At 38.2% G+C, this 23509-nt stretch overlaps 1 protein-coding gene across 2 annotated transcripts in view; it reads left to right on the top strand.

Annotated features, from left to right (window-relative positions):
* Window positions 1-23509, top strand: part of sdk1b (sidekick cell adhesion molecule 1b) — a 188498-nt gene that overhangs the window by 105430 nt on the left and 59559 nt on the right. Inside the window, exons 7-16 of one of the 2 annotated variants that reach the window (XM_057332365.1) lie at window positions 822-848; window positions 5479-5590; window positions 7617-7807; window positions 10828-10911; window positions 13393-13584; window positions 14671-14787; window positions 14891-15058; window positions 16558-16660; window positions 16756-16929; window positions 21687-21823. In XM_057332365.1, coding sequence (XP_057188348.1) covers window positions 822-848; window positions 5479-5590; window positions 7617-7807; window positions 10828-10911; window positions 13393-13584; window positions 14671-14787; window positions 14891-15058; window positions 16558-16660; window positions 16756-16929; window positions 21687-21823 — 1305 coding nt within the window. The remainder of the gene's footprint in view (window positions 1-821; window positions 849-5478; window positions 5591-7616; window positions 7808-10827; window positions 10912-13392; window positions 13585-14670; window positions 14788-14890; window positions 15059-16557; window positions 16661-16755; window positions 16930-21686; window positions 21824-23509) is intronic. The other variant, XM_057332366.1, reaches the window with a different exon arrangement.

Below are 23509 nucleotides of genomic sequence, written 5' to 3'. Positions count from 1 at the left end.
GTTTTTCCTGGCTCAAAACGAGGCAGAGGTGGTGCCATCCTGATCTTGTACACACACACGTAGGCCTACCGTACCTTTAAGTGGCTTAACCAAAGTGACTTTGACATATTAAAAGTTCTAATAAAATTAGATGAAAATGACAACTATTAAGTTATACAAACAGATTTTTTTTTATCAGATATTTTCAACTAACTTTGTAGCCCACAAAAGCCAACTGAATTAACCAGTCTTTCTAAATGAGCAAAGCTCATTCACATCTTGCATTCACTGTGGTTCACGTTAAATGATTCAATGATCTCTTATATTCGCTAGTGACTGAAAAGTTCAAGTTTAAATGAATCGGTCATTCGTGTGCGAGTCATTCGTGTGCGAGTCGTTCTGAACGCAATGTGCGTTCATACTGGCGAACTCGCTGTGTACAGTATACGCTGATTCAACGATCCAACTGCACAGCTAAAGACATTACAATGATGTACGTCGTGTTAATTTAAGAAATTAAACGTACTTTGATGAAAAACAAACAGCCGCGAAACACAGGCTGGCTCTTGTTCTGCAACTCTAACGAAACAGCGCCTCCCCTGTGGCCTAATGTCGCAACTGCAGTTACAAATGACAGTCTGTTAAATGCACGCAGCATTCTTGTGAAGACTACTGACATAATTTTGCGGTCGAAAAACTACAGAGTGTTGCTTTAAGGGGAGGTTAAGGGTCAGCAAATTTCCATAATTAATTCCCATAATGAGGTATTTTGGTAAGAGGAATGATTTTTTACTTTCTGATTTTTTTTTCTTTCTTTGCTCTCTGTGTGACCTGATGAGCAGTAAACAAGAGGAGTCGTGGTTCTCTTGGTAAGGCACTTTAATCAATTCTTAAAGCTTGTAATCTCGCTCTCTCTCTCTCTCTCTCTCTCTCTCTCTCTCTCTCTCTCTCTATCAGCCTCTATCTCCTTATTCTGATGGCATCCGATGATCATCTGCTTTGAGATTTTAAATTATAAAGTGAATCCTTGTGGCGTTTATTTCTATATTATTGCCCAGAATAGCACGCTACCGCTATTCTGCCTTCAAGTCATGTTGAAATGTTTTGTACATAAAATTTCCAGTTAAAAATATCCTACCTTCCTTAAAGCACGACACGATTTCTTGAGTGGCAAAAACTGCGTAAGGTAATCAGGCTTATTTCCGAGAAGATATCTGGAACACTGCTTTTTTCCTTACCTTTTTTTATTACATTTTTCCTCATCTTGTTTTAAGGATGTTTCACAATAACACAATTTGGTGACGTTCACACCTTAAACAAGAAAAAATAAATACAATAAACTGAGAAATATAAACTTGATTCAAGATATGTTCTCTGAATATAAGTCTTGTCATCTTACAGTTTTGCTTCTCATGGGAATGTGTTTTGTTGCAAGAATGTTTAATTATTTTAACAGGAAAACTAACATAAATACTGGTTATGAAATTATTTTTGCAGTCTATTTATGGGTACACACAAATGTACCCACAAAGGCATTACCAGTGGAAATGGGATCATTGTCAAAATTGATATTAAAATTTGGTCATGATAGTTTTTCATTTTGCGTTTTGAAATCACTTAGTTTGTATGCAGTTTTTATGCATTTTCCCCCTAATAATCTTTAACTTCAGCAGCACAGTGATATAATACCTAGTAGTGCATCCATTGCACTCCGTGTGCATTAGAAAATTAAAATAATTAAAACAACACCCTTCCATCAGATCGAAATTATAATTATAGTTCATTGTAAAATATAATTTCTAAACTCATACAGTATGTAGGAACATTCCTAAAGCAAGCGCTGTCATTTCTCCAGTATGCTAAATTTTCTGAAATACGCAATATATAGCCATACACAATGCACGGCATATAACATTTGACTTCTTTATTTTGCATTTGGTGCGTATGCATGCAAAACACCAAAGTGCACATAATACACATAATATGAATCCCAAAACAAAAAAGCTATTGGCTGATATTTTGAAATGGTTTTGGAGGCCTTTAGCGTAAATGAGAAGTCCTTAAAGCTAAACTCATAAACCCAGCACGATATCAATGGTTAATATGTGCACACCCATCCACCAGTCAGGGTTCATCAGAAATATTGTGCCAGCTCCCTCATTCCTGTCCAGAGTTACTCACGCTTTCGCGTGTTTGTGTAATCTCCCGTTTTATGTGTTTAGATGGATTTATTCGAGGCTTATGATAATGGGTTCTCCTAAGAGACAAATTTAATATCTCCACATGTCATAATCTCCGACACTACACATGTATACGCTGGATTAAGATTATTGCATTCGATCTTGTTGAATGACCCCTATGCTTGTGTGTACCGTACTGTATGTGTGTGTGTACAGACTCTTGCATGTCCCGTTGGCAGTGTCCTATATTGTTCTCCTGATCATTTCTGTATGCTCAGGGCAGCTAATCTCTTTGCCTGATGAAAACCGCACCGTGTCAACACCATGTCAAACACCATTCTGATTTGAGTGCCTGAGACTGTTTAACAGACTGACAGCAACATTACGTCGAAAGTACCACACGCTGTCTTTTCTTCTCTTTCATTGGCTGTGTTCTCCAGGCTACTGTACTTCTGAAAAATAACACCCAACTTTCAGCATTTCCTGAAGTGCTTTGTAAGAATAGCAAGACTTACAAAATTAGACTGTCAACAGTGGGGAGGGATATGACATCTGTATCATATTTAATGTACATATGCAAATCGTTTATAGACATAATACTGGCATTGAACCCACCTGGGTTGAAACTCAACTTTTACAAAACGTGCAACTACAAAATATGGACAAAAAATGATGGACAAACCCAACTGTTGGGTTTAAACTTTCCAATACTGGGTTGTTTTAACCCATGATTGGGTCAAATATGGACATTTTTAAGGTTCATTTTAACCAACATATGGGTTTGTCCATATTTTACCCAACAGTGGGTTGAAACTCAACTTACAAAACATGTGCAAGTGCAAAATCTGGACAAAAAGAGTATGGACAAACCCAACCATTTCTTTAAATTGCCCTTTGCTGGGTTGTTTCAACTCATGATTGAGTCAAATATGGAAATTTTCTAGGTTCATTTAAACCAACGGTTGGGTTTGGCCACAGTGTATATCGACAAAAAATGACGGACAAAACCAACCGATGTGTTGTTTCAACCTTTGATTGAGTCAATTATGGACATTTTCTAGGATCATTTAAACCAGTGGTTGGGTTTGGCCATATTTTACCCAACAGTGGGTTGAAACTCAATTTACAAAACATGTGCAAGTGCAAAATCTGGACAAAAAGAGTATGGACAAACCCAACCATTTCTTTAAATTGCCCTTTGCTGGGTTGTTTCAGCTCATGATTGAGTCAAATATGGAAATTTTCTAGGTTCATTTAAACCAACGGTTGGGTTTGGCCACAGTGTATATGGACAAAAAATGACGGACAAAACCAACCGATGTGTTGTTTCAACCTTTGATTGAGTCAATTATGGACATTTTCTAGGATCATTTAAACCAGTGGTTGGGTTTGGCCATATTTAACCCAACAGTGAGTTGAAATTCAACTAACAAAACATGTACAACTGCAAAATATGGACAAAAAATGATGGACAAATCCAACCGCTGGTTTAAACCACCCTTTGTTGGGTTGTTTCACCCATGCTTGGGTCAAATATGAAAATTTTCGAGATTACTTTAAACCAACGTTTGGGTTTGTCCACAGTGTAACAGCTTCCAGAGCAGTTGAATATGAGAGTTACGACACTCACATAGACCTCCATAGGAAGAATGGAACGCAGAAGTAACTCACGCCATGGAGCGTCCAATAGTTCCAAACATTGCACTGAAGCAAACTGAATAGGTTGATGGTATGGATTGGTTAGGAACTGTTGAGCGCTCCATGAAACACGTGACCACACGGCGGCGAGATCGAGTGTCGTAACTCTCATATTCATCGGCTCTGACAGCGTCTATCAGTCAGTTTCTATGGTAACCCAACTATTGAGTTTGGTGCCACTGTCATCAAACCTTCCGTTTAGTCCAAGACTAGCACCACACGTGTCCAACTTTTGCTTACATTGGACATAAATTTAGAAGGTGGCAGTCTATGCAAATCAGGTCACATGCCGGCGAGCAATATCCAAACTTGAGGTGCTACATCTTATCACAAGCTCTTACATTTAGAGTGCATGTCAAAAACCAAACTCAGAAACAAATCTTCTATACTACATCTTAATTCTCACTCTTACTCAGTTTTTCCTGTCTGGCTTTATTTGACATTCAGTGAAATATACCGCTTTTGTTTGCATTTCGTCTTCTGCTGGGGTTTTTTTTGTCATCTTTTTGGATGATGAGATTCAATGACTGCGAGACGAATGCATAAATTTGAACATATTTCTACAGAGATTGCAAAAGTTAGAGCGTCTGTCATCTCTGTATTCGGAAGTTGTGAGTCTGCATTACACCTTTCTGTTCAGTGATCAGAGACGAGATCAAAGCTGATGTTTGTGTGTGTGTTTGCATCTCTGCAGTTTATCTATTATGGAAGGCTTTTCATTCATATTCTGACTATTTTCATGGATTCTTAAAGGAATAGTTCATCAAAAAGAAAACCCTCTTATTTACTCTCCGAAAGGTCCTTTTCTTCCTGTATTATGTCTTCTTGCGTGGAACAAAATTCCATTTTTAAGAATTCTTTTTTTCAAGGCATTTGCAGTAAATGAGGGCTTGAAGTGTTCAATGTTATCAATTTTAAAAAGGTATCATCAAAGCATTGATTCAATTTACAAAGTGACAATCAAAGTTATACGATCATTTTGGAGTACAACAGACTAAAAAATAATTTGGAACTGAAGATTTATGAGTCACTGATTCAACTCAAACAAATTATTTATTCAAGACATCCGTAGGCTTCTTATCTAGTATTGATTCTAGAATATATAGTATTTATGAGTCATATGAAGCACTTGTGTAATACAGGGCTATTGTGTACTTTTTAAGGCTTGAAGCTCAAGACCCTATTCATTATGGAAAAGAGAAACAGGTTAATGCTTTCAAATTCATAATTTTGTGCTCCACAGAAGAGAGAAAGTCATACAGGTACGGAGCAACTTGAACGGATGAATTTTCATTTTTGAGTGAACTATCCCTTTAAAGATCACAATCACGTCCCATTATCAGTGTTCATCTGTCTTTCTCCATCTCTCGCTCATTCTTTCCCTCCACTCTCATCTGTCAGCCATCGACTGTCATTCGACTTTCCCTCCTGCATGTATTATATTTCAGATAGAGAAAGAAATGATTCAGAGGGAGGATAAAAAGAGGCAAAAAGAAAACCTAGAGGCTCATCAGAAAGTCTTATCTCTCTTCCTGTGATGCGGGGTCTATTAACCTGATTGATTGTACCAATAATCGTCCAGTCTTTTTTTAAACTAGTTTTTCTTCCTTCTCTATCTCAGACAGTGTTGCCCCCGCTGAATTGGTTGCCCCGGTGATCGTGATTGCACCTAAGAACACATCAGTGGTTGCCGGGGCGAGCGAGGCTACTCTCGAGTGCGTCGCTAATGCGAGGTAGGTTACTCCTGGCGGCAGTGACTCATCGCCTCATGGGTTCTGTTGGTAACAGCCGTTCCATTATCATTCCCAAGATGTTTGTCATAGTTATTGCATAGTTAAAGCTGCAATTCGTAACTTTTGCTTCTCTATCGCCATCGCTGTTTAAAACATGAAATTGCAGGTAGCTTTACGTGCTGTACTTGAATGATGTCAAACAGACATTCGTGAAGTCCAATTTCAATTTAAAATTAATAATAAAACCTTTCCATTGCAAATCAGGGTGAGATAAGGAGAGTTAATACTAATACTACATTAATTGATACGTTCAGCTCACGATTCGATATGATACACGATACTGTGTTTACGATGGCGCTTACATCACGATATTTGAACAAAAAATATAAGAAACTGACACTCAAATGACAGATTTTCTCCCAAAACATTACATTTTTTTAGTAACATCTGTTATTTTGTTAAAGAATCGACAACATTCAAGGTTTAATTATACCATCTTTATGTTAACTAATAAGGACTGAATAAATCTGTCACAGAAAAATAAAACAAAATTTTATCATAAAAATATAAAAAATATATTTAGTTTAAAAAATATTGCCATGGCTTAATAGCTCTACGATACATATCTTAAAGTTTTTGTATTGCGTTATATTGTTACACCCTTATTGTTTTTGTTTATTTTCATTCAAAAACGTTATGGATTGCAGCTTTAACTGTATTGCATTTTTTTATTTCAACAATATTTGTTTTATGTCTCAATTCACTTGTATTTCTATAGTTTTTTTTTCAATTTTGCACCGTTGCAAAGCAGAAACACATTGGATGACCCAGTCTGTGAAAACCCAGATCAAGTAGTTTTTTGAGATTTTCTGTTTTCTACATGAAGTCATGCTACATAATGTAAAGAACATTCTGTGAAAATATAACCTTGATAACTTTAATTTTGATAGAGTGAAGCCATGTCAAAGATTGAAATCATAATGAAATGAATGTCTGAAATCAACGTTGCTACTTTAATCTCATAATAAGATTTTGAGAGTTGAGCCTGGATTTCACAGACAGGGTCACATTTTAAAACAAATAGTAGAGGCGTAAGAAAAAACAGTATAGAAACTGGAAAGGAAAAGGAAATGATAGAAAACAGGAAAAGATAGAAATCCATAGAAAACACTCTTAAAAAAGGTGGTTCAAAAGGTTCTTTAATGCCGCAGAAGAACCTTTTGGTTCCATAAAGAACCTTTAACATCTGAAGAACCTTTTTGTTTCACAAAAGGTTCTTCAGATTATAAAAAAGTAAGAAAGAGATGGTTCTTTAAAGAACCTTTGACTGAATAGTTCTTCGTGGAACCAAAAATGGTTCTTCTATGGCAACGCTGAGAAGAACCTTTTAAAGGGATACTTTACCAAAAAATGAAAATTCTGTCATCATTTACTCACCTTCGAGTTGTTCCAAATCTGTATAAATGTCTTTGTTCTGATGAACACAGAGAAAGATATTTGGGAGAATGCTTATAACCAGAAAGATTTTGCCCCCTATTGACTCCCATAGTAGTAAAAAATACAATGGTAGTCAAAAGTGCCCCAGAATTGTTTGCTGTCCTACATCCTTAAGAATGTCTTCTTTTATGTTCAACAGAACAAAAAAAAGATAAAGTAATTTTTCCTACTATGAGAGTCAATGGGGGGCAAAATCTGGTTATAAGCATTCTTCCAAATATCTTTCTAAATTTGTACAGATTTGGAACAACTCGAAGGTGAGTAAATGATGACAGAATTTTCATTTTGGGTGAAGTATCCCTTTAAGCACCTTTATTTTTATGAGTTTAAGCGGCATTAATCAATAACAATGATTTCAACATAACGCATTGAATATGAAATAAAACTTCAACTCTTATTATCAAAATCTCAACACAATGAAAATCAAACTATACTATTCATTTAATGTATTTGTAAGCATAAATGCCATAGTTTTCTAATTCCTAAACCTTTGATTTAACACTGTTTTGGATGTGTGTGTGCGGGGCAGGTCTCTTGACAGACTGCAGGTGTTCTGGAAGCGTAATGGGGTGAGACTAACAACAGGAGTGGACTCGTTCGGTCGCAGACTGGTCATCAGTAACCCCACTACAGCGGATACGGGGCTGTATGTGTGCGAGGCGGCTCTCAGAAACAGCAGCCAAAAAAGCACCGAGGCCAAAACGTACTTGTCAGTCTTGGGTAAGAGGACTGAACTTCTTTCTTCTTCGAAAGCAGACGGAGAAGACCTTGAGTATTATTATTGAAGAGTGGCAGTGAAGCTGATGGACTGATTTGAATATTGCCGTAAATATAAAACTAATTAAGAATAAAGTTTGCTTCAGACCTCACTTAAAATACAAACACATGTTAGTAAACAAAATAAACGGTACAACACCAACCAGAACCCCAATCCCAGTGACGTCTCTCAGAGTTTCCAGAAGGTCAGTGGTCTTATATTTCCTCAGCCCCTTGTACTTGTATATTCATCATGCTGCTCTTTGATCCAAAAACACAAATGTTACCTTCCAAGATATTTTACCAAAGATGAGCTATGAATATTTATTCTTCCACTCGCACTCTTACAGAAAGAGCAAGGGATATTCATTCGATGAGCTTATCTGACAGGTGTGCTCCTTACATGATTGGGCAAAAGGGATGCATGCATATGCATGAGGCAGCCAATGGAGTGATGAATAAATTGGGGCTTTTGGAGAGAGACTTTTATAGAAAGATAAAGTGAACATGTCAGAGCAGCCAGCAGCGGAAAAAGAGAAGAAACCGAGGAGGCTTGTATTGTTTCTGCCATTGAATCCGATCCAGGGCCCGAATCTGAATATGTGTATGCTGATCTGCATAGCTGTGGAATGAGAGTGAATATGTGCTGATTTGTTGAGGACGAAAGAAAAGGCGAAAAAGGGAAGAGCAATAATAGATGACAAATACAGAGAAATTGTGATATTGTTGTGCACTTAGTTTTGGGGGTTTTAGTCGTTTAACCGCCCCCCTCTCCCCCGTTTTTGGCATTATCCTTTAGTAGGTGAAAAGCTGTTAACAGCATCGTGCTTAACAGATCCTATGTCGCCTTTCGTTTCGAGAGAGGTACAAAAAATCAGCATGTGTGTGAAAAGATAACGAGAGTCGTGCTCTTCTTGTCACGAAATCTGAGAATAAAAGATCTGTAGATGAAAGGGATTTTTGCTTCTTTACTAGTGAGATGAGCTGAGCGGAGCAGCAATGACTGCTGGGTAAAGTGTGAGCTTTTACATTTCTTTTGCGTGGTGGATGATAAAATAGGAAAATCTATTTTTTAACCACCTATACTATCAGAAAAATGGTCAAACAGTATACCCAAGCTGTTACTGGGGCGGTATCCTTTCAAAAAGTATACTTTTCGACCTAAGTAGTGCATACTTAGTACCTCAGAGGTACATATATTTTAATCAAAGAGGGCATATTAGGACATTTGTTGATACCAAAAGTACTGTATACATATCTCTACCTAAATGGTACCCCAGCTAACCATATCACGTGATATTTACGTAACTGAAACGTAATCTGACGACCAAATTTTCGTTGTGGTAACGTAACCAGCTACGTTGTGACAACTGGAAAAGTGACAACTGGAATTCGTTGCCACAACGTAACTTTGTGACATTGTCAGTAAGTAACCGACAATGTACCAATCAGGACAGGGTCACAACGTCACGGTTACCTACTTACGTCAGCTAGGCAGTCGAAAACTTTGCATTTCTCTGTCTGCACATAATGCACTTTTGAAAGATGTTTTGACAGATTGCTTGTGTTTCCGCTCTTACAAACAAGAATCTTGTTGCACTTGTTGCAACGAGCATTGTCTGCATCCACTCGAGTGAAATGTAACCATACTTGAGACCGTTTGGTTCTCTCCGCCATCGTCACTCTATTAAGCGCGAGCTTTCGTGTTGTGTGCGTGCGAGCTCTGTGTGTACTGTGGGACAGACGGACATTTCGCGCGTGACTGAGATTGCGAATAACGAAAATGCAGGTAAATGTCTTTAATATTATCGCAAATTAGAAATGGTTGGTCAGTTAAAATATGCTAGGTAACGTTTATTTAGCAATAATAAATAGGAAATGTTTTTCTTAATTTCTCCAGTACCGACAGCAGAACCGTTAACGTCAGAGATCGATCCTTCGGTCTTTCATAATTTAGCCCCGGGACCGATTAAATACCGGGTTTCGGTACCTAGTCACGAAGTTATGTTGTGGCAACGAATCCAGGAATTTCACTTTTCCAGTTGTCACAACGTTACTAGATTACGTTGTCACAACGAAAGTGTGGTCGTCAGATTACGTGATCATACCGTTGTGACAACGTCAGATAGTTATTCATATATAAATGACAAATGCATACTCAAAATTCAGTTCATTTATTGTACAACAGTACACAATAACATTTTATTATTTTGCTTCAACAACTGTCAAAATAATAAAAGCTTCAAGAAACGTGGAACAGGTTTATATCAATTAACAGTAATTTGTATAACAGCTATTTAAATACATAATAGCTATATAATAGTTATAAAACAGCTTCTGTCAGCTTGCGAGTAAATATTTCATTTAAAATGCGATTTATACAACTCTTTAATCCATTGTTGTGAAATTAGAACTTCGATGTAACGAGTGGTCCTGTCAGGCGCAGTTCAGCTGTGCGTGCACTGCAGTTACATTACCCGTTGGTCATGTGATCACCAAAATAGTACGAACATGTTATGTAACTGGACCGTTCTTGGTTATCTTGCAACGTTGGGAGACAGTAATGGCGACGTTATGAATTGGTCATTTAATGGTAATGAAATGACATGCCTGAGATGTGCCAGAATCGTTGACAGCTGGTAAATCATGAAATTACCAAAAAGTACCAATACATTACGTAACTGGAACGTCATGTGTTAGCTGGGACATGTTAGGACCTTTTTATGGGTGCTGTCCCAGTGACAGGTTTGGTACATTTTTTGATCATTTATCTGACGGTGCAGAACATCCCAGAAACAAACCTCAAAAGTCTTAGAAACAGCACAGCAATGTGTCGAAACCATTTAGTTCACCTTAGCAACCGCGTGTCAGCATAGTTGCAGTCGACAAATACCATAGGATTAGTTTTACGTGAGAAATTATGATGTATTTTTAATGTACTTTATTTGTTCTAATAATCACGTTGACCTTGTTTTTTTACGCAGAGCCTCCATATTTCACGTCAAGGCCAAAAAAGACAGTGATAACCGAAATTGAGAAAAACATTGAACTTCAGTGTCAGGTCAAAGGTAAGCCCCGCCTTTTTCTCATCTATCTGCTTGTTATGCAATATAAATGCTAATGTACACTCGTAGCGTGATGTAAAACTGCAGAAAACTCCCGATCAATATTACAATATTGATGTTGGAGATTCCATGAGCCTGGAGACTGTACACTGCGAGTTCATAAACGGTACACTTAACTGTGCGTTCAGACCGCCACCGTCGAGAGCGTCAAAAATCGCTCTGGCCGCCCTGCCAACAGCGCTGTAGAAAGATTCGTGGACGCTCTGGCGCTCTGACGTAGACCAAAGTTTACAGGGCTGCGTTCTTTGGAATCCTCTCAAGCGGTGGACTTCTACGTTCCGATTGGTTGCCGCCGAACCGCGTCATAGCTCATTACCATAAAGTTGACCTGATTTCAACTTTCCTTGACGCCCTCAACGGCCAAGACGCGCCGCGCCACTGCTCGCTGCCGGCTCACATTGAAAATGAATGACTTCCTGCCACTTTGACGCTCTCGACGGCGGCGGTCTGAACGCACAGTTAATGTGTGATATGAATGAAAAGTGACCATAAACGGCTGAATAAATAATATCCTCCATTGAAATGAGTGGAGGCTTGGACCCGGGAACAGTATTCCTTACTGTGACAAGCGGATCGCCCATCACTAAACAAAGTTGAATTTTTATCATTTAATGATTAGAGATTAAGACTCAGTAATGCAGCAAAGTTTAACAGAAATTAAATATTGTCATTAAAAATGTCTTAATGTCAATTTGATTGTGTGTTGTGTGTGGCAGCCACTATTGGGAGCATCATGTGACATATTTGGTTGTGACTCATCAAGTATGAACCCTAACTAGTCGCCAACCGCAGTGTGAACACCTCTTTAGAGAAAACCAGCTGTGTTGTACCTATCAAATAATTGCACCTCGTTGAGTTTGACCACTTTGGAGTCATATAAATCCCGTTCCGCTTGTATATAATCATTCCCCTGCAAGACTCAGAGAAACTATAATCTTTATAATGTCAGTAGTATAAAACTGCCAGCGCTTGCACAAAAAAGCCACTTAACTTCCAGTCCGATACCTGACATTCCCGAACACTTAAGAGTATCTTATAAAAGCAGCCTGCAGTCATCGCATAATGTTCCAATTTCTACACATTGTGTATGAAGCGTGCAATATGTTCATTTTACTGTGGCTAGTGTGCTTACAGACAGCTATTTGATAGTTCCCGTGGAGACTCAACCGTAAGACGTGTCGCTTTTATTGTACCTTTTTCCCCTCATTGCCTTCGCCGCCTCAAAATGGACTTTTCCACCAGGCGAGTGGTATCAACCCCTATTCGTCTTTGTGCAACTCGTCCTTATTTGCATTCATTTTTGTTTAATTGACTAAATGAGTGATGTGGAATAGGCGGTCAAGTGCATTAGAAAAGGCGTGTCAGGCGCTAACGCTATTAGCCGCTAATTGGCCTCTGCGCTCGTTCTAGTTAAGATCCAGTTAAAAGACCTTAAGTATATCCTTGGCACAAAGGGCAATGGAAGTGTGGGATCCCGCTAGAAAATCCATTTAACAAGCAGCGTGAATCTGACCTACATTTCAGCAACAAAGTGCCAAGCGTCTAAAAGTTCAACTTTTCATGACTTCTAACTGGGAAATTCCTTAAAGAGAGGCCTCAAACAGTTCCTTTTCATTTCTCTTTCTCTCTTTGTGAAATTTGGACATTTTCCCTCGTCATAAAAGTTTCAAAACTTCAGTGACCTCTGCAATTTACACTTGCTGAAAGTCTCTCAGCAAGTGTTCTCTTTGCGCTTTCGTAAGGGTGTGAAGCTGAGTTTATGCGCACTTTGTCATAAACTGTCAGAAATTTAATTACGGCGCGGTTGTTTTTGACAGTCTTATTTTAACATTCTTGTCTTGCGTCCCAGTGGGTGTGATGAGACTATTGACGCCTGGAATAGATTTGCGTTTTTATGACCTTTTAAAAACGTTGAGTTGTGTAATTTACCCATTATATATTCTTTAACGCGCTTCCCATTTGCATATCATTACGAGCATATCATGAGCTCTTTCAGATGAACCAAATTTATAATTATTGCTAATACGTATAATTGCCGTTTTATTTGCTTATTTGCTCCGTTTCTCTCGATGTCTCTCGCTTATCCAGGTCTTCTACTCTTTTCGGTGAGGCATGTCAAAACTTTATTGGAAGTTTAATCAATCACAGCCAATTTATAAGATTAAATTTTCATTAATTAAACTGAAGTGTGCCCTGATGAAGGTCTATTGATGGAAACGTTAACTTCGTGATAAATCAAGTGGAATGTGAGGTTGTGTGTGGAGGTGAGTGTGTCTACTTGGGTAATCATTTTCTTTTATACCAAATCCGACGGGGCATTTTTTTATGTGTAAATCTACTGTTTATAGTTCTTAATAAATAATGTTTATGTTTTTTTCGGTTAAAAACCGATAGCATGCTAATCTCGGTGTGTATACTATTTAGGGGTTCCCATGCCAAAACTGGAGTGGTACAAAGATGCTGTTCCTCTGTCTAAGCTGAACAACACTCGATACAAGCTCACCTCGATGATTCTACAAGTGCGGAAGGTTCAGCCGGACGACACGGGAATATTCCAGTGCTTTGCGGAAAACACGGCCGGACAAATCCAGGCATATACCAACTTGGTTGTCACAAGTAAGATGACCTTCAAACTTGAGAAAAAGCAGATTACCTTATAAAAATGCGATACGACACGTCAAATCTGGTGTCAATAAAGCATTGATTTATGCACATCTTACACTAGTTTGAATATTGCTTGTTGGCCCCAGGTTACTGTACGGAAAACAACAGCATAAATATTGATCAAAACATCTGTTTTTATGTTTCACAAACACAACTATCTCTTAAGTTCATTACTCATTACTCTAAGTTAATGTGTGAATGATGCATATAGTAAATGCAGCCATGCACCGTAAAGTCAATGCTCTCTCTCTCTCTCTCTGTCGGTCTCTCGCTCTTTCTGTTGAGGGTTGTGAATTGATCAGGGAGTTCAGAGACCCCTCATTGATCTGTGTAATTAATCAGTGTCTGCTGAGAGATCAACCTTTAACACACACACACACACACACACACACACGCACACACACACACACACACACACACACACACACACACACACACACACATGCGCACACGCACACACACTCAGCACTTAATCAACACCTTCAGCTCTTCTTTCTCTCGCTTAGTCATTCTGATCTCCATTTTGCTCTCTCAAGTTTCTTTTAACTTCGCACCATTTTTTATTGAAGTTTGAGGGTTTAAAGTTGGGCATTTTCTTCACGTTGACGTAATTCGTTTGAAAGCTAATAACGCGCACACATAAATGATATTAAAGTCATTCGTGTTTGGTTTGGTTTGTACAGTGGATTTACTGTAGGTACTCTGAGCTGAATTTTTCTTGATTCACAAGTACATTTATGCCACTTTAGAGTGATAGACATGTTTTTGTCAATGTTCAGCTTGGAAAATGTAATTTAAAATTACATTACATTTATTCATCAAGCAGATGCTTTTATACAAATAAGTGCGCATTTCACATTTTGTCAATTAACTAAACAATAATTGTAGCTTACCGAGCCATGCCAAGTAGGATTAGCAAACACGCTTTGGTTTTATAGTTTGTTGTGTTATCCAAAGACATTTACATTTTTTAAATTTGGTTACTTGTGTTCAAGGTTTTATGTTGCCTGCTTGAATAGTTTCGCCCTTTCTTTGTAGGCGTGTCACCATCTTTCACCACTCCCCCTTCTGACATCACCGTGACTGACGGAACGTTAGCCGTCTTCAGCTGCGAGACGTCCGGAGCCCCCAGACCTGCCATTGTTTGGAGAAATGGTACGTACACTCACATATTGAAGTATTCCAAAGTTCACCTTTAAGACGTCTGTTCTCTTGAGAGGAACATCAAACTGTCATCTAAAGCGTGTGGATTTTGCAGGTTCCCAGGTGTTAGCGAGCGGAACGGTTCAGGTGCCTCGTTTCACTCTGCTGGAATCCGGAGGGTTGCAGATTTTACCCATAATGCTGAGCGATGCCGGAAACTACACATGCTCTGTGTCTAACACTGAGGGATTAGTCAGTGGCACTGCAGCTCTGACCGTCCTGAGTACGGATGCTTAATATTATGACTTTATAATGACTTTAAAGTTGAAAAAACAAACAATGTACTTGATATTCATTGCGAACGGCATTGAACAAAGTGGCAGAATTGCAGACATTTTCAAAACATGCTTTTTATCAGCAGTCGTTTTTTTGTTTGTTTAATAGCTGCATTCATTAGTCAGAGTATAAAGGCACAGCAGAGGAAAATATTCATGAAAGTAAGAGCCGTCCTCTGTAATTTCACATCTTTAAAACCAAAGGGCTGAGTCTGTAGTATTTTTACCGCTTAATGATACTGATGTTGTGGATTTTGACATCTAGCACAAATGAATTCAGTGTGTTCATTGGTCACTTAAAAAAGACTGGAAGTTTCACTGGTAATAAGGTACCGCATGTAATTTTCACACCTAAATATAAGACAAATTCAACAAAAAAATTTGTTCGGTTTTTGAACCCTTAATGTTAGGTTTAGGGGGCGGGGTTAAGGATGAAACTTTTTTATTGCCTTTTCTAATAATCGTATGTTCTGTACAATTCACTTTGTAAATATTCATACGAAATAGCCACTTTGTAAAAAGTAACACATTTCTGAGCACATCCCTTGCGTCTAGTCTACACGATGCAGTCTTCCATGTGCACTTCTGGTGCAATCTACACCTTTTTTTCTCTCCATGTCAAGTAAAATCATTTTTGGACATTTATGAAAGCAATATTTTCTCTTAATAGTTCTTGAAATTTCCAGGTAAGACCTTAAATAAATTGCCTCAGCTCCCGGGGAAATGCCACCCGGGATCATGTAATTAATGACAAGATTACTTCCTGTCATACAGGATGACTTATTTTTTGTACAAACTTCAATTGGCAAACCAATGTACATTCTTTTGGTATAAATGGACTTTTTTGGCACATTCTGTTAACCATTAGTTGGCATACAGATAGCCCCGCTCTAAACTCACTGTAATGATTAAATCACCACTTGAGATCATGTAATAAAAAATTATGAAATTACGTCCGTTTGGTATAAAATAACTCACTTTTGGCACATTTTGTGAACCCCTGGTCGGCAGACCAATAGCCCCGCCCTAAACTCACACTATTGCTATAACCCCTCAGGTATAAATTGAACAATATATACAATATAAAGTGTATACGTACTTCAAAGAAGTCGTTTTACCGTTGTCTTACAGCTAATGTTGTCACTGCACATTAAATTAGGAGAGTGTTTTACTGTCAGAAATATTACCCCCATTAACTTTAATCAAGTCAATTGAAGGCAGTGCTTTATGGGCGAGAGCGTGTCCGTTTGCTCGGCTGTACTGTGTTGTGTGTCATTGGAATGCATTCTGAATATAAGAACTTTCATGCTTTGTAAATTTCATTCTGTTTAGCTAATGGAGCTGTCAGTGGGAATTACTTAATAGGTTAAACAGAACTTTGAATAATGATGTTGGTACTGATTAAACTGCAGTGTGATTTTGTAATAAACTGCATTCTTTTAATCAGGCCGAACCTTCGTTTCGATGGCCCCGGAGGATCAGCGCGTCATCAAGGGAACCACCGCTGTCCTGAACTGTGCAGCAACCCATGACCCAAGAGTCACAGTGAGGTCAGAAAATAAGCTGTGTTCTGAATATATCTTCGCTGGTCTTCGGAGTGTGATATTTTCCACAGATTGTGACTCATCAGTCTCGTTCTTCTCAGGTACTCTTGGAAGAGAGGTAACCGCATGCTGAGCGTGTCGACTGGCGGCCGAGTGTCGATGAGAGAAGGCTCCCTTCACATCAGCCAGACGTGGTCAGGAGACATCGGAGACTACACCTGCAGGGTCACCTCGCCAGCTGGAAACGACTCGAAAACCGCCCGTCTGGAAGTCATGTAAGCAGAAACGGACGTGCCAAGACGTGCGCTCTCGACACAAAGCGTCCGTACGCGGTTCGGAGCGCAAGTGTCTTTTGGAGTGCTTTTGTTGGAGGAAGATGCTTGGATCCCAGTAACATCACTGGAGCCAAAAGATCCAGCCAAAAATGGGCTGTAATGATAGGACACCGGATGGTGCAGCTGTGCTTGTGTGTGTATATGTGTGTGTGGTGGCAGAAAGATAAAGCGAGACTGGAATAAGATAGGACCGCTGCCCAAGGCTAAGATCGTCTTCTTTGACGACTAGCCAAGATGCTAGTCTTCTGTGGCATCGGTAACTAATCAAACACACACCCGCATGCACGCACATATAGGGGGCGTTTACACTACACAGTTTTTACTAAAAGTTGAAAACCTTTCAGGCGTTGTGGCCGCTTACTCGACAATCGTGTTTTGGGGGCCTGAAAACACAAACTTGTATTATCCTGATCTCACAGAAATTCACAGCTAATTTACGTATAATTTTACTTTAAATTGCGGAAAAACATACAATTAGTAGAAAAAAGGAAATACTAAAGCCCCTCCCCTAAACTTAACCCTCTAGGCACATAAGCAAATCGTACTAAAACGTACAAATTCACACATGTTGATCTCTTAAATTGTTACAAATTTTACACAGTGATCACCTGTCGAAAAAAATGCTAATTTGCAAAATGGTTAAGTCGTGTGCACACATATTATAGCATATGTTCAATCTATAAGCATGTGCACATACTTGAGAACTACGTCACAATATACTACTGTACTACTATACTACACTACGCTATTTATAGCAAAGACAAATTCTAAACCCATATCTACACCAACCAAGGGTATTCAAAAGGTGTTAGATGTGCACAAGCACGTTTCTTTACAAAGTGGTAACGCCGTCTACTACAGAAAAAACATAATTTTTTGACATTTTCGCTGATCTGCGTGATCTGAGTTTTGACAATGTTGTTTTCAACGAAACTTTTCAGAAACACAAATGCAAAAAATTGGAGTTTTTAGTACATATTTGTCATGTAAACGTACCCTAAGGACGTGTTCATATTTGACTTCTTTTTTAACAAGAAAAAAATGACAATGGCGCCTTTTTACTTAAAAAAAAACGCTTGCAGCATTGTGGTTACAAATAGCAGCGGCAATGTTCAAAGATAGCATTTGTGCACGGAGGCAGCTTAGAGAGACAGGCTTTATAGGAATTATAAACAGAGAGTGTCTTTGCTATAACCAATCACATATTTTAAAACTACTAATTTCTCGCTAGAAATGCAATCAAATGTTAATAAAAGTAAAATTTGACTTACATTTATACAAAACTATGCTCCAACGGGCATTTTGGACGCCATTTTATTTTTTCGAGGTTGAGCCTTCTCGACCAATCATGGTCCTCCCATGTTGTTATGGAAACGACAGGTCTCTGTCATAGGTTAGCTGTTAAAAAGGTGCTTGACTTAGGGCTTTTTTTTTCAGAAAAGTTGAACTTTTTTCAACCTCAAAAGACGCTCTGATCTGCAGAAAAAGACGCTGGCGTTTAAAAAAGCGGTCAGGACTTTTTTTGAAAACACGGTTTACTCCATAGGATTATAAAAGCTTCAAAAAAGAAGTCAAGTGTTAACACGGCCTTAGATGTTACTTTGTGCTTCTAGATGGCTAAAAATTGTGTTGTGTATAGTCATACGAATGTATGCAGAGGAAAATTGTAATAATCTTTGCAGTCGATTATATAAACAAAGAAACACATGTCGAACAGGGAGCTGCTCGTTCATTTTGATGTTTTTTCTGCTAACAGTGAATCGCCTCCGCCAATAGAGTCGGTGTCATCACAGACTGACTGAAGATATTATGCAAATCATGTTACGGCACAAACACATGCAAAATTTGGTGCTGAACGCTATTTGCACAGGTGCGTGTGGGTATGTTGCAGGCCGGTGCAGGGTTATCTGGATGATGCAAACTTGACCTGGACTGTACAGCATCGCTCCACTGATATATTGAGTTCCAGGCATCTGATTCAGCTCTTTAAAATGCCGAAAGAGTGCCTGTCTACGCCGCTCGTCTGGATATATGCCCGGTTAAAACGCTCTTCTCCATCATTTGATGAATTACAGCTGCTACGGTCAATAGAAAATGTACACAAACGTTCCTTTTAAAAGGTCACGAAAATGCCCCGTTTCATCGGTGGTCATTTTTGAATGACTCAAGAAATGGGTGTGAAAAGATGGGAGGGTAGAAAGGCGGGAGGGTCAAGTTAAAATCTAGCTGCTGTGTTTTTTCAGAGTCGAGCAACAGTTTATCTGTCAGTCTAAATATACAAGACAGTGTAATCACATTTGTGAAGGAAAGACGTCAGTTTAGGAAATTGTGCTAAAAACGGCAAGGTTATGGGTTCAGGTTAGTTTAAAAAAATGTGGTCAGTTTTTTAGAATGATGTGAGAATAGTAGTAAGGTAGAAAAAACACTGCCAACAAAATCTAGGTTTGCTTCAAAGCATTCATAGATACTTATTCTTAAATGTCTTTTGTGCCAAAAATAGCTCATCACTGTCTACTAGGTTTAAGCTTCTGTTTTATTTTAAGACACTCGACCGCAGGCCAACAAACTCCCAAGTGTTTCTTTTATCACAAGAGAAAAGAATAACTATCATATTAACAGTAAATCAAATATACTTAAACTGTACTGTGTCAAAATACTCATTTGTTTTTGTTTGTATTTGTATTTGAAATTACGAAACAAGACCATTTAAAGGGATAGGTTACCCAAAATAAAAATCTGCCTACATTTACCCTTATTTCATTCAAAATCTATACAACCGTTTCTTCTTCTGTGGAACACAAAAAGAAGATATTTTGAGAAATGTCTCTGTGGTTTTGTGCTTTTCTCCACAAGACAGAAAGTTATTCATTGACAATGTGCATGTTGAAACGGAACGAATGAGATTTGAGAAGCCATAACTTGCGTTACGCTGTTGTTCCAAAGCCGCGGATGTTACAGGCTGTGTTGTTTTGATAGAGAAACTGGTTTTAGGCTACATTCAAAGAGCCGTCCGACAACTGGCAGTTAAACTATGAGATATAAATTGAAAACACATGCAATTTGAATAATACCAATAATAATTTCGACAGTCGAATTAAGATAACGGAGCACCACAATACACTCTTAACTTTAATATTACAGCCAGCAAATTTAGTGGAAGGAAACTCATCAGACTTGAAGCTTGAAGGGGAAGCTGTGCTTTACACGCTAATGTGATTTCACTGGCGTTCATCTCATGCAGTAGAAGACATGTGCACTTATTTACCACGTGTTTACAGTGTTATTTACAGTTTATAGCCTTTAAATGTCAGGGGATGTTATTGTGTATTTAGGCTTTTGTGAACCAACATTTGGACAGACATGCTCGACATCCATGTTGAAGTGTTGGGTAAAGACAGAATTGTTTTATATCTCTTAAGAAAAATCTTAACATTAACATTTTTGTTACAATATTTTTCCTGCTAATATCATAATTAATATATGGTTATCATAGTGGGACTATGATGGTTTTACTACATTTGACCTATTGTTACTGTGGTAAAACCATTGTTGAATTTCTAAAAGGGATAGTTCACCCAAGAACTATTTCATGAACATCTCATGTCAATCCATACATGTATGACTTTCTTTCCTCTGTGAAACACAAACGATATTTTGGAGAATGTTGGTAACCAAACAGCATTGGTCCCCATCGACATCCATTGTATGTACACAAAACCACTCATTTCTCAAAATATCTTCTTTTTTGTTCCACAGAAAAAAAGAGTCATATACAAGTTTTTAATGACAAGATCACTTTTATATTTGGGTGAACTATACCTTTAAGAGATGATATTGCAATAGAATTGAAGAAACTGTACCTTTTGTGAAACATTAAAAGAAAAAATGTACAATTCCATTAACACAACATATTTTACATAAAAAATTCAACTTGGTAACTCAAAACAATACAACATTTCCATCTACTTTTTGTCAAAAATTCTTTATGTAGTCAAAAAACTTTCAGAAGCTGTTAAGGAGCTTTTTGAGATACAGTAGCGAGAACCCCTCGCAGCAATGAAGACCCCTTTTTGCTTGCAAAAGGTTTTTTGGAAATGCTTCTACCTGCCTACCAATTGGCATCTGAAGACCCCTAGAAGCAAAGTTTGAAAAGTGCAGACAGCAGCAAAGTTGCAAATCTACAAAGGAATGTTACATGCATTTAAAGATACGGAACTATAGACTGATTATTAGTGGTGCTTACTAACGGATGATAAAACAGGCAAGAATGAAATCATACATTTTTTAAATTGACATCCAAGGACCAGAATATCATACAGATGTAAATGAAACATGTTTAAATTCTTTTACCATTTGAGCTGTTTCAAACCTCTATAAATTTCTCTGTTCTGTTGAACACAAAAGAAGGTATTTTGAAGAATGTGGGAAACCAAACCATTCTGGGGCACCATTGACTACCATAGTCGTTTTTTTCTTACTATAGTAGCCAATGGTGCCCCAGAACTATTTGGTAACAAACGTTCTTCCAGATATTCTTTTCGAAAAACAGGTTTGAAACAAACTGAGGGTGTGCAAAGGATAACAGAATTTTCATTTTTGGGTGAACTATCCCTTTGAGACCACTATTTCAATTTTGTAGTTGCAAAATAATATTAGCTTTTTTTGTGTTAATTCTCTCTCTCTCTCTCTCTCCTTAGAGAACTTCCCCATTCGCCACGTAACCTGCAGGTAGCACTTAATGAGACGGACAGCAGAACGGTTCTTCTGTCGTGGGTTCGACCCTTTGACGGAAACAGCCCTCTTCTGCATTACATCATTGAACTCTCTGAGAACAGTAAGTGTGTGTGTGTGTCTTTTACATGAGCGTTGACATATGGTTATTAAACTTAATGTACCTTAGCTGCAGCTTTCAATTAAGTTGGTTCGCAGCCAGTCTTTTGTACTGAATACGCTCTTTCTCATTTTCTTCTCGCTGTATTCTTTCCTGAGCTCATAAAACAGACGGAGAGGCTGAAATGGCTGAAAACAGAAGCGGTTGATTTTAATAGAGGCTAGTGGGAGGCGGTTTGTTTGGGCTGTATTGAGCCGGAAAGGTGGAAGATTAATGCCGAAACAGATGCAGAGGGAGAGAGAGATTGGTTTGCGTATTGTCAATGGAAAGACAGTGAAAAATGTGGTGGCACGTCTCTTTTTTTCCCTCACACACATACAGTAGATGCTAGGGGATGCACAGACTAGTTGAGTAGTTTAGTTCTTCCACTTGTTGGGTCTACATAAGTCACTCAAAATTGTAAACACTTACTCACCCTATTATCATTTCAAACCTGCATTGCTATCTTTCTTACGCAGAACACAAAAGAAGATATTTGGAAGAAAGTCGGTAACCGCGCTTGCATCCATTCACTTCTATTGTATGGACATAATACCAATGCAAGTGAATGGCTGCCAGTTAACAACATATCTTCTTTTGTGTCCTGCAGACGAAAGATAGTCATTCAGGTTTGAATGACAAGAGGGTGAGTAAATGATGACAGAATTTTAGTTTTTGGGTGAACTATCACTTTAAATGCGTGCAACTTGAACGTATGTTCAATAATATAAGAATAAAATGAGCAATATACCTTGAATGAATAGAGACTTATCTATTGATTACTATTGATCAAATGTATCACACAAATCATGTAATCCAGTCAAAATTTGTCATTCAAGCCCAGTAGATACAGTAGATCTTCTAGTATTCACATGCATCCCTGGTGCCTTTATATTTACAATTCCTCTTTAATTTATGATTTCTTTTCACGGTTCCTCATAGTTTCTGTCGTCTTTTCTCTCAGGTCCGCTTCGAGTGGTTTCTCAAGCTAAATTGTTCATTGATCTGCTCGCCATCATTTTTAATGTACTGCACGCGCACACACACACACGTCAGCCGTTGCGCGTAGTAACACCCTCCAAATAACCAACAGCACAGTAAAATCCATCATTTACCCAACCGCTGAAAAGGAAGAGATAATTCAAACAACCGACAATAAATCAAATAAAACAAGTGAAATTAAAAACATCAGGCTCTTCCTCTTTCCTACTAGAAATATGTACTTTGACGCTCGGCTAGCTAAGCCTTAGTGACCTGAGGTACTAATCTTAGCAAGTTTAGGATTAAGCAAATAATGCTGTCATGCTGTCTTCAATCTAAGTGTAAATTTGAATATGATTTTTATTTTTACAATATTTTACATGAATTGTAGTTTGATCATCTGATCATTTCTTTATGTACACACAGAAAGGCCCGGTGATGAAACATGACATGAACACATTTTTGTTATTAAAGGTCCAGTATGTAACTTTTTTGGAGGATCTATTGGCAGAAATGCAATATAATAAACATAACTATGTCTTCAGAGGTGTATAAAGATCGTACGCAATGAAGCGTTATGTTTTTATTACCTCAGAATGAGCTATTTCTATCTATATACACTGTGGGTCCCCTTCCATGGAATTCACCGTGTTGTTTCTACAGGAGCCC

This window comes from Triplophysa rosa, linkage group LG4, assembly GCF_024868665.1.
Source record: "Triplophysa rosa linkage group LG4, Trosa_1v2, whole genome shotgun sequence".
Classification (NCBI taxonomy): Eukaryota; Metazoa; Chordata; class Actinopteri; order Cypriniformes; family Nemacheilidae; genus Triplophysa; species Triplophysa rosa.
Note: the sequence above shows the minus strand (reverse complement) of the source record. Positions and strands in the feature narration are given on the sequence as shown.